Source organism: Poromitra crassiceps (genome assembly GCF_964638095.1).
Source record: "Poromitra crassiceps genome assembly, chromosome: 6".
NCBI classification, from domain to species: Eukaryota; Metazoa; Chordata; class Actinopteri; order Beryciformes; family Melamphaidae; genus Poromitra; species Poromitra crassiceps.
In genome coordinates, this window is record NC_139627.1 from 45,351,452 (window position 1) to 45,363,951 (window position 12,500).

At 47.0% G+C, this 12,500-nt stretch overlaps 1 protein-coding gene and 1 pseudogene across 2 annotated transcripts in view; one reads left to right on the plus strand and one right to left on the minus strand.

Annotated features, from left to right (window-relative positions):
• wnt6b (wingless-type MMTV integration site family, member 6b) overlaps positions 1 to 12,500 on the minus strand; it is a gene marked incomplete at both ends in the record, with an annotated part of 51,154 nt that overhangs the window by 14,989 nt on the left and 23,665 nt on the right. Inside the window, one exon of the mRNA XM_083638889.1 lies at positions 11,334 to 11,554. Coding sequence (XP_083495015.1) covers positions 11,334 to 11,554 — 221 coding nt within the window. The remainder of the gene's footprint in view (positions 1 to 11,333; positions 11,555 to 12,500) is intronic.
• Positions 4,858 to 7,551, plus strand: LOC310778457 (hexokinase-1 pseudogene; annotated as a pseudogene). Its single transcript has one exon. The product of its transcript is annotated as a hexokinase-1 pseudogene (transcript).

Consider the following 12,500-nt stretch of genomic DNA (forward strand, 5'->3'; position numbering starts at 1 on the left):
TGACAAACAGCCATTAAGTGAGGGATCCAGGTAATTGAGGGCGAAGGCTTCAAAACAGAGAAGCACTTTGGCCTCACTTATAGACAGGCAGGAATTTATGATTAATTGCGAGTCTCTCTTCTGCTGGTAGATTCTTGCCCTCTCTCTCTCTCTCTCTCTCTCTCTCTCTCTCTCTCTCAATCTATCTTTCTGTCTTTTCTTCTCTGTTTGCCGCCCGCCCTCCCGTCAGAGAAACACTGCTGGTGTCGTAATCTCAAATGAAAGAAGGGGAAGGAAAAGCTGGTCTTTAGTTAAAGCAGCTACGAGCAAGATTTTCGATTGTTATTAAACAGTCTAAATGTAATATCGATGCCTCACATCTTACCTCTAATAGTAGACGAGACCAACGCCGAGTAGTCTCGCTTGAACGCCGAGTGAATCGGCGAGTGTTGTCTTGATGAGTATAGTCTGTGTGCGGGCCGGGGCAGATCAGGAAGTGAAATTAAACGGTTTGCGGCAGCCACTTCGGCCATAACCACAAAATTACTTTCAAACAAACTGTTAGAATATAACGAGAGATGTTCGCGAGAGCAGAAAGTAGCGAGGACAGCTGTTTTGGGTCTGTTGCTATGGCCGTAAACCCTTTCGCTCTGCCTAGCAACTGTTTACAGCTGCTGTAAACCGTTTCGCTCTGCCTAGCAACAGACCCAAAACAAGGACGGCTTTCCTCGCTACATCAGAGGGCTTTCTACTCTCGCGAACATCTCTCGTTATATTCTAACAGTTTGTTTGAAAGTAATTTTGTAATTTTGTGGTTATGGCCAAAGTGGCTGCGGCAAACCGTTTCATTTGACTTCCTGATCTGCCCCGGCCTGCAGACAGACTTAAGCCACTTCTTAACATGCAGTGGAATCCGTAATCATCAAGATAACACTCGCCGATTCACTCGGCGTTCAAAGCGTTAAAGCTTATTACCATTACAATAAGCCTTATTGTAATGGTCCAGGATATTTTCTGAGTGAAAATGTAGGCTATGAGAGAGAGAGAACTAAATAAATGAATAAAGTTATTTGAATGCAGTGCCTCTTCTAATCAAAGACACAGCACTCTGAATGCTATTTCCCTTACCCTACCTCTGCTTTCAGAAACCACTAGTGCATGCAATCACTGTGTGTGTGTGTGTGTGTGTGTGTGTGTGTGTGTGTGTGTGTGTGTGTGTGTGTGTGTGTGTGTGTGTGTGTGTGTGTGTGTGTGTGAATGAGTGAGTGAGTGAGAGTGAGTAAGTGAGTAGAAATTGTGTTCAGTCACAGCTATGCCATTTTAGGTGTGATGGCGCTGAATCTTTCAGTATAAAGTAGCACCCCTTCAGATGACCTAACGGAGCCACTCTGTGCGTCCCCACACAGGGACGCAAGATCACTGCACGGGTATTCAAAAACCGACACCTCTTCGTGCTACAAACGAACCACTTAACCAATTTTAACTAAAGAAGAGGAAGAAGACAAATGCTCGAGTGACATCACTGATGACATCGTGAAATCGTGACGGAAATGAAATCGTGACGGACACCGCCACTGCCACAGACAGACAGACGATCACAGTTGCTCGAGTGACATCACTGATGACACCACAACTGCCTGAGTGACATCACAGTTGGCCAATTGCGTGACATCATTTTCATTATTTCTGTCATAAATCATGACGGACACCGCCACCGCCACCGCCAGAAAGACACCATTTAACAATTTTTTTTAAAATTGGGTATCGACCCCGAAACCCACACATAGCTCGGCCGCTACGTGGCCTCATCCACAACTCGGCTGCTGCATGGCCTTGCCTGCTATTTGCTGCTCATGCTATTTGCTGTTCATGCTATTCACTGCGCATGCTATCCTTTCCACTCCCTGCAAGCTCTTCCATTGGCTCCAAATGACCGGCTCTGACCATTTATGGATTTCCTTTCTGCTCCCTGCGTGTCGCTATGAAACAACAATAGCAACTCTAGCTCATTGCTAGTAGCAAGCAGCAACTTGCTACACATTGAAAATGGTAAGTTTACACACCGGTCACTTCCGCTCCATTTTGATCAGGTAAAGCACAGCAAGCGAGCCTGCCCCCTGCAAGCGCTGTTATTGGGCTTTTCACGGAGCTTGCCAACAGATTTTCGACGGAAGTCGAAAGTCTGTCTCCAGAGATTACAATGCCCTATGTCATCCCTACTGATGACATCACAAGCTTTCAGTGAACTTACACCTCAGTTTGTAGAGCATTGTGGCCTTAAAGTGGGAGAATGGAGGTTAAAATCCCGTGTGAGGCGTTGCATTTTTACATTAAGATCCTGGTGAAATATGGTCTAAATGTGAACCAACGTCTGCAAATAGTGGGTGAAAAAACGTTCACTTTTGAACCTTTCTTGCACGTTTTTCAACGTTGACCCTAAATGTTTTTTAAATGTCTTTTCAACCGAAAAATGCTCACTGGGAAGAGGCAACGGCCACACTGTGAAGGGCTGTGTAAAGTGTTTGTTGGGCTTTTATTCTGAAAGTGTGGTGTGTTGGGCTGAAAGTGTGTTGGGCTTTTATTGTTCGGGCTGTGTGAATTGATATCACCAGTGATGTCATTCGAGTAACTGTGATTCACCAGTGATGTCACTCACGCAATTGTGATGTCATCAGTGATGTTATCCCTGATGTGTAAGACTGAGAATATTACTATTTAAATATTTTCATAACGTTAGGTGGTGCTGTTGAAAGCCTTGCATCGGAGAACCAATCATGAGGGTTGTGGGCGGGCCTGCTTTCTGGGGGCAGTGACGCTCATGCAGAACCGGTGTCTCGCAAAACATCGCCACGTTTGCGGAGAAACATATTAACTCATTCATGGCCAGTTTAGGACTGCCAATATTTAGCTCAGGCCAAAGATTTTCATAATTGTTGGTCATCTTTCAAGACCCACAGTAAATTATCTATTAGCACCAAAGTGATTTGCAATACCTCAAAATGAAGATGTAGGTCTCTGGGTTCACCAGGGGAAAAAAAGTGAGCTTTTAGCATGTTCTGTACTCTACTTATAGCCATTTATATACACCCTGTTTTCACCAAAAAGGTCTCTCTGAGAAGAGAAACAGGAGAAAAGGCAATTTTTGTAAAGGACACAATCTCAGGCAGAACTCGCTCTCAATTCTTTTATTTTGAACTGTATTGACATCAGACATGTAAATATTATTCGTTATGACACAAATGACAAAAATATATATATATATATATATATATATACATGAAGTGCTTTTTTTACATTCAACAATACAGTTTACTCAGTGTGAGTGAGTGTGCAGACAGACAGACAGACAGACAGACAGACAGACAGACACACAGACAGACAGACAGACAGACAGACAGACAGACAGACACACACACACACACACACACACACACACACACACGATCCCCCTTTTATCTTCGTTACGTTGTTTCCGGGTCTGAGTACTGCTGGCGTCTGCTGCTGTGACTGCCGCTTCTGCCCGCGTCCTTACTTTTCGTTATTGTTAGCTGTTCGTGTGTTTATTTTGTTTTGGTACACCCGTCCTCGTCCATGTCTCCCTGTCCTATCTTCCCTGCTGTTTGATCGTTCCCGTTTTCCCCTCGGCTATTCAACACGTCCTCACCACCCTCTGGATTACCCGTCAAACTGATCGATCATTTCCTGATTCCTGATCAACACATCTCTGGATTACTTTCTCCCGTTGGATTTATCATTCCCTCTCACTGCCTGGACTCCTTCTGCTTCGCCCCTCCATGACCGACCCGCTGCGTGTGACTCCGTCTCGTCTCTTTCGGGCTGGCACACAGGAACGGGGTCCAGGGACCAGGATCGATCATGTTGGTCACGGGTTTGACTACCGCGAACAACTGATCCATGTCCGCTGCCCTGCAGCAAGGCGACCAGCTCATGCAGCGCGCCGAGGGGCGTTTCAATGGCGTTTCTCCTCTCTGCACAAGGAAGCGTTTCTCCGTTTTCTGTTCTTTCCTCCTGCTCAATTTCAAAACAACAGCTGCGGTAGTTGTTTGTTCACGTGTTGTCGGCTTGTCTTTGAGGCCAGGGACCTGATACCATGTCACAGGCTGGGGAAGTCTTTGAACTACGCGCTGCACTAATAAAAACAAAAACACGTCAAACACGTCTTTGGCGTGGAGGCACATTCCTGATAAGACGTTAAAGACGTCTTAGTTAATCACTTAGAAACAAACATAACCTGTTAATAGGACGTGTTTCATCCGGCCCGGCGGCTAGAGGTCTTTCCCCCAGCGATAAGCCCGACTCCCGAGGCTAACGTTACAGAGCCTGCTGAATCCTCCTGACTTCACAGCGCTTCACAGTAGCAAGCGGACCACTTCCGGGTCGGACAAATTATTATAAAATAAACAACAGGTATAAACTCTCTTTGCAGCACATCAGTGTCTTGCTCTATATTGGAACTATGAAACATTGCATTGCCGCTACCAAATAAAATTCTAATAATAAATGTAGGCGTGTCTGCTGCCGGCCATTCTCGCCGGGCTCTGCACCAAATTTGGAACAGTAAATTCCCAGACGTTTGGTGGTTAGGTGGCGCTGTTGGCGCCGCTCACCAAACGTCTGGAAACCGAGACTATCCTTGATGTCACTCAAACTATTGTGAGGTCATCAGTGATGTTACTCGAGCAATTGTGATGTCATCAGTGATGTCATCATTCCTTTCTGACTGAGGCTACATAAACACTGTGCAGATCCGGTAAAACTGAAAGAACAGACTCTGACCCGTGTTAATAGATGGGCAATACTTGTGGTACATCATGCTATACGGAGCGCGCAAGGAGGATCGGGATGAATGTTGAACTCAAAGATGAGCAGAATAACCAGGTTAAAAAGATTGGTAAGTACCTGAACCCCATGAGGTTTTCTGATGAGAACTTATTGGACATCATGCAGCGGTTCCTCAGGGAGTTATCCAGTGGACTGGGGCGGGACACAAACAGCACGGCCACGCTGAAGATGCTGCCAACGTTTGTGCGTTCAATCCCTGACGGCTCAGAGAAGGGAGACTTCATCGCATTGGATTTGGGAGGCAGTGAATTCAGGATTCTTCGTGTCAAAGTGAGCCATGATCAGAAACAGACCATTGAGATGGAGAGTCAAATCTATGACACACCGGAAGATATCATGACCGGCAGTGGAACAAGACTGTTTGACCATGTGGCGGAGTGTCTCGGCGACTTCATGGAGAAACGCAACATCAAAGACAAGAAACTGCCAGTCGGATTTACCTTCTCCTTCCCATGCCAGCAGACCAAACTAAACGAGGGCTATCTGATAATATGGACAAAGCGCTTTAAGGCCATTGGAGTGCAGGGGATGGATGTTGTCCAGCTGCTCAACAAGGCCATTAAGAAACGAGGAGACTATGAAGCTGACATTGTGGCAGTAGTGAATGACACAGTGGGGACCATGATGACCTGTGGTTTTGACGACCTGCATTGTGAAGTGGGCATCATCGTTGGTACGGGTACCAATGCGTGCTACATGGAGGAGATGCGGCACATTGACCTGGTGGAGGGAGACGAGGGCCGCATGTGTGTGAACACTGAGTGGGGAGCCTTCGGAGACGACGGCAGCCTGGAGGAGATCAGGACGGACTTTGACAGAGAGATCGACAGAGGCTCCCTCAACCCCGGAAAACAGCTCTTTGAGAAGATGGTCAGTGGCATGTACATGGGGGAGCTGGTCCGTCTTATCCTGGTGGAGATGGCTAAAGAACGTCTGCTGTTTGAGGGAACGATCACTCCTGAGCTGCTCGCTAGAGGGAGGATTGAGACCAAGCATGTCTCAGCTATAGAGCAGAAGGGCTTAAGTAAAGCCAAAGAGATTCTGATCAAGCTTGGCTTGGAGCCATCGAGCGATGACTGTATCGCTGTGCAGCATGTGTGTGCCATCGTGTCCTGCCGCTCTGCCAACCTCATAGCTGCTACGCTGGGTGGCATCCTAACGAGGCTGAAGGAGAACAAAGGATCGGCACGGCTCCGAACCACCGTAGGCATCGATGGATCTCTCTATAAGATGCACCCACATTATGCCCGTCGTCTCCATACGATGGTCCGTCGTCTGGTGCCAGACTGTGACGTGCGCTTCCTCCTGTCAGAGAGCGGCAGTGGGAAGGGTGCGGCCATGGTGACGGCCGTGGCCTACCGACTGGCCGACCAATCGTGTCAAAGAAACCAGACACTGTCAGAATTCCGCCTGACGACCGGACAACTGCTGGATGTAAAGAAGCGAATGAGGATAGAGATGCAGAAGGGCCTGTCGAAGAGCACTCAGGACTCTGCTACTGTCAAGATGCTGCCAAGCTTTGTACGAAGCACACCTGACGGCACAGAGGATGGTGACTTTCTGGCGCTGGATTTAGGAGGGACCAATTTCAGAGTTTTGTTGGTCAAGCTTCGTTCTGGAGAAAGGAGAACGGTGGAGATGCAACACAAGATCTACGCTATCCCTCTGGAAGTGATGCAGGGCACAGGTGAAGAGTTGTTCGACCATATAGTGCAGTGTATCAGCGACTTCCTGGACTACATGGGAATGAAGAGCACTCGTCTTCCTATGGGCTTCACCTTCTCCTTCCCCTGCCGACAGACCGGCCTGGACAATGGTATCCTGCTGACGTGGACCAAGGGCTTCAAAGCAACAGACTGTGAGGGAGAAGATGTGGTGGGACTGCTGAGGGAGGCGATTAAGAGGAGAGAGGAATTTGGACTGGATGTGGTGGCCCTTGTCAACGACACAGTGGGGACCATGATGACCTGCGCCTACGAAGAGCACACCTGCGAGATCGGACTCATCGCTGGTACTGGCACTAATGCATGTTACATGGAGGAGATGAGGAACATTGAGGTGATCGACGGAGACGAAGGAGACATGTGCGTCAACATGGAGTGGGGGGCTTTCGGAGACAACGGTTGCCTTGACGATATAAGGACAGAGTACGACCGCGCCATGGATGACTTCTCCCTCAATCCAGGCAAACAAACATATGAGAAAATGCTCAGTGGCATGTATCTTGGCGAAATTGTGCGGAACATCCTGATAGATCTGACCAAGAGAGGCTTCCTGTTCAGAGGACAGATCTCTGAAACTTTAGAGACCAGAGGCATCTTTGAGACAAAGTACCTCTCACAGATAGAGAATGACAGGCTGGCTTTGCTGCAGGTGAGATCCATTCTGCAAGGCCTCGGGTTGGACAGCACCTGTGATGACAGCATCATCGTCAAAGAGGTGTGTGGAGCAGTATCACGTCGTGCGGCTCAGCTGTGCGGAGCAGGAATGGCTGCTGTGGTGGATAAGATCAGAGAGAACCGTGGACTGGAGCATCTGAACATCACTGTAGGGGTGGATGGGACACTCTACAAACTCCATCCACACTTCTCACGCATCATGCAGCAGACAGTGAACGAACTCGCTCCTCAGTGTAGCGTCAATTTCCTGCTGTCGGAGGACGGCAGTGGGAAAGGAGCCGCGCTCATCTCAGCCGTGTGCTGCCGGTAGGGCTGGGTATCGAACTTCCTTTAATACCTTTAAGGCATTGTGAATTATGTCGGTACTACCTAGTATCGATTCACGTGCCAATGTTAGATTTATTAAGTCTGAGTTTTTAAGTTTACGGCTATCTCAAATATTATTTGGGTTTCGAATGGATAATATAATTATTTTAATAAACATATACGATTTGCATAGCAACTTTTTACCTTTTGGTTGTGGGACAGTTTGTACCAATCCTGGAGAATGACCTCCTCATTCAGACCACTTGCCTGTCTGTAGCGTGCTGCATGCAGCCAGCACACATCACCCCGGCCGTGTCTGCCTCACTACGCTCTTCTCTCCTGACCACACTCCCGACACGGCTAGATATCAAGCAGGCTAGACATCCGTCGGACCTCTGTGACTGCTCGGTGAGTGAGTGCTCGGAGGGGCTCCCCGCTCGTGTCTGTGGACAGTTCACACTTAACAAGCGAACGCCGATTTGCGAGCGCCAAACCAATGTGATTTGCCTCTGATCAGCGAGGGCTTGTCGCCGAGCTCGAAAAAGAGCACATAGTGTGAACTAGGTATTAGTTTAAGTCTAAATCACGAACGAACATGCAACTCATCAACACCTCAGACTATGAATGGGCAAGTGGTAACAGCCAGGATAAAGGATGGGGTAAGGGCACTTCCCACTCTGGGAAGGGGTTTGGGAACGGCTGTCGTCTACATGTCAGCTAATGGGTATGGGGATCCTTTTAATAAGCAAATCTCTGCCATTTAAATGACTGAGAGTGGCTTTTAAGGTATGAATCTTACAGTGATATAACATAAACTACTTTGCAGCATTGTAGGCCAAACAATTGAAAAAGTATTTTCCAACAGCTTTTTGGATTTAGGGCTCTCAAGAAAGTTGCCCGCAATTTTTTTTTTACCTTTATAGATGATAAATCCACTGAGAAATTAACCTCCGCTCTCCGCGGTCACATAATCACCCGACTGACATCACCTCCATCACACATTGTGACTAAGGTCGCTTTCACATATAAGCTGGTGGATTCGGGGGGGTGAAGTTGCAACATTGTTTCATTTTTCATTTGGTCCGGTTCACTTTCACACAGCAATTTGTTAAGTGCACCAAACCTTCTGAACAATGTCACATGGTCGAAACGGCCACTCGTCTATTCGACAGATTATAGAGGGGAAATCTCTCCTCTTCTGACGCCTTGCCTGCCTGGAGGGCTGACTGCACACAAGTAAATCCGCGAAACCCAACCCATAGAGAAACACCACCTTTATGCGATCTTGGGATTTCTGGTTTTACTTTGGTGTTACTATCAAATAAATATTTTACAAGAATGCGCCTAATATGAGCAGCAGATGAGGCAGCAAGCTGTTGGGTCCAACATCCTTCTGCAGATGAGACGAGACAAGCGAGGCAGTGCGGTGCACTGCGCACCGACCCGTGTGTGTGTGTGTGTGTGTGTGTGTGTGTGTGTGTGTGCGCGCTGCAGTGTTTTGCTTCCTTCTACCGCCTTCTACTCATGATGCACTGCCTTTCCTATATTTGCTCTTGTGTTTGGTTCGGTTTGCTTTCACACCACAAACGAACCGAGACCCACTTTTTCAAGCGGACCAGAGTTCGCTTGTTTGTTCCGCAACAGAGTTCGTTTGCGCTTTCACACCACCCCAAACGTAGCGCACTATCCGAGGAAACGAACTCTGGCGCGGTTAAAGCGGACCAAACAGCTTATATGTGAAAGCGACGTAAGATTAGATCACAGTTTCTCAAGTGACATCACAGTTGAGCAAATACAAAATGCATTCAACACACACAACACACACACACACACACACACACACACAACTGCCCGAGTGGCATCACTTCCGTCACTAAATCTTGACCGCCCTTCAATGTACCAAGTGTAACATCTGAGTACACACAAAGTCACTTATAGAAGCGGTTGCACCGCTTAAAAGGATACTGCTCAAAATAGGTGATGTTGACATCTTTATGTAGAACTACTGGTAAACCATGAAGTAACCACTAACAATATACATTTTTCCAGAAAGGAAAGGTTTTCGTCTAAAAATACAAGAAAATTGGGGGGGAGGGGTCATTTTTAAATTAATTTTTAATTTATTGTGACTTTAACATGAGCACAATAAATGAGTTTTCCACCAATTAGAACCAAGCTGGGTTTAATAACACATGCGTGACACATATTTGACTTTCGACGTGTATTAATATATTATATTATATTATATTATATTAATTATGAAATATAATTAATAATATAATATTGGATGTTCCCCTGTTTGTTGACAAAACACAGCACTCTCAGGATGCAGATAAAGGTCCTCTGTAGTCACGCGCAAAGAACAGACAGACAGCTCTCTATGAACCTACTCATACAACAGAAAAACCAACACAGTAATTGTGAAGCACCCAGCAGTGACCCGACATTAGCTTTATTACAGACTTCAAAGAGCTGGAGGGAGATGTTAAGAGATCTTCAGAGAGATGTTAAGAGAAAAGGCAATTTAAAAGATCATTTCGAGCGTGCACCATCTGATGAAGAGGAGAGAGTCAGTCGAGTGTGAATATGTCTGGTCTGAAACACAACAGCTGCCCTTGTCTGTTGGACGGCCATCAGAGGAGGATCTGACCTCAAGCTGGCGTAAGGCCGCCCTGCTGCGGTCGTGAGGTCATGGGTTCAGATCCTAAGCTACTCGCCGCTGAAGAATGGGACGTGACACTTTTTGTAAAAGCGTGGCCGTAATTCTAACAACCACACTCACACCGCTACCAAAGCTTTTTGGAAGGCATGCTCATGGGAACCACGCAGAAGACACTGGCACCATGTTCTCTCTTACATCAACCGCTTCTCAAAGGGTTATTTAATTGGTTTGATTCCGTCTAACAAAAACTCATCATCTACTGTAAGTATGAGTTTGTCCCATTCCCACAACTGGGATGGCCTGTGGAGGCAGGTTTGGTCAGTTCCAATCCTCCTTTATAGTGCATCACATGTGTGTTTAAATGTAGCTTGCTGTGCTGTCTAGACATACTCTTCATACAGCTTCTGTCTGCCTCGCCAATCGCGATTGTGCAGCAGGTTTCATGGATTGATTACCATTCGCAGACAGCATGTGGCTGGTATTGTTTTCACCTGTGTGTGTGTGTGTGTGTGTGTGTGTGTGTGTGTGTGTGTGTGTGTGTGTGTGTGTGTGTGTGTGTGTGTGTGTGTGTGTGTGTGTGTGTGTGTGTGTGTGTGCGCGTCTGCGTGCGTGCGTGCGTGTGTGATCATGGTCGCGTGCGTGTGTGATCATGGTCCTGGAGCCACCTATTGTAGCGGGAACTACCACTACCAGAAGCCGTTTTGAGTACTTTACCACGTGTTTACATGTCTGTGGACAGATTTTGGTGACTTGATAGCGTCAAAACTTTTCACGTGTGTGGGTGACATAAAAACGATCAGGCCGAGATTGAAAATGGGTCTGATCCGAGCAAGGGGACCAGCTCGCCCATCACGCACATTGACCCCCCCCCCCCCCACACACACACACACACACACACACTTTACGCACCTGGGCCCACATTCGCTTAAATTGTATCATCATCATCAGCCCACTTGGGACCACAGTGGAAATCAGTTGAACAACTGTCTGTGTTTTTATCCTTGTACTACTTTTTGTTACATACTTTATGTAATATTCTTGTACTAAATAAAAATCAATCAATCAATCAATCAATCATCATCATCATCATCAAAGCAGAAACCGGCCGAAAACCCCTCACTCACCTTGCTGCAGTATTTTGCCAAAGTACTTGTTGTGGCTGGTGCAGTTCCACCGGCGGTACCTGAACTGGTACTGGCACTCCCGGACACCCAGCCTGGCTCCTTTGGCCACCTCATTGACGATCTCCGGCTGCGTCTGACACAGCTCCGCCTGCTTCCCCGCCAGACGCTTCGTCTTCCTGCAAATGCTGTTGGGGTCCATGACCAGCGGGCTGCCCACCGCCCTGGAAGAGTAGGCACAATGTCAGAATAGAATAGAATAGAATAGAATAGAATAGAATAGAATAGAATAGAATAGAATAGAATAGAATAGGTGGGGCCTTCTAGATTGTTAGAGCAGGATGGAATAGTATTATTGGTCACTCAATAGGAGGTTCCCACAGCAGAGGAGCTCATCTTGCTGAACACCTGTTTAACTTCAGCACACAGTAAACATTGCGGTCACACTCCTCACAGTGGGAAATTAGCAGCAGCCACAGACCATGCTAGCTAATTCTGTCTGTGGCTGGTATGTTTGCCAACGCTACACACCACTTTTCAGCCGTGGTGATTATATGGCTCTTGAGCAGTCTGGCATGTGTTCAAAAGCCTTGGGACACAATACAGGACCAGGTTTCCCAGAAGCACCTCAGATATGACATCATCCTTATCTCCACCAGTCAGCATTTTGGACGTAGGACTGCACTTGGGAGGGCAGTTTTAGTCCTTGCAAAGTTCGAAGTGGCAGACAGGGAGTGGTACCGTTAATCTTAATGCGAAGGTACTCTGGGTAAACCAGAACATAGACTTTCCAGATGACAGAGCCCCCTCTGTAGATGGCACAGCAGTTAAGACCCCCACCGCTTAAACCGCATACATCCCTCGAATCAGCACTGTTACAAAACTTCCCAAATCAAACCTGCCTAAGAGAGTAGTGTAAGCATTTGGAACATTGAAAAAAACAAAAACGTTAACATGCCCATTTCTGAGGGCCTACGTCTATTGATAGTATTCTGTTACATCACCACACGGCCATCTTGGTAGGAAAATAGCAGGTGATTGTAATCAATTAACAGGTGATTACAATCAAGTGACATAACCAGCCAATGAGCTGTGTGTATTGTAGCGTCATATTGGTAGGAAAATGCTTGTGTAACGTCATGGGAATACTATGAATACGTCGCATGCAGC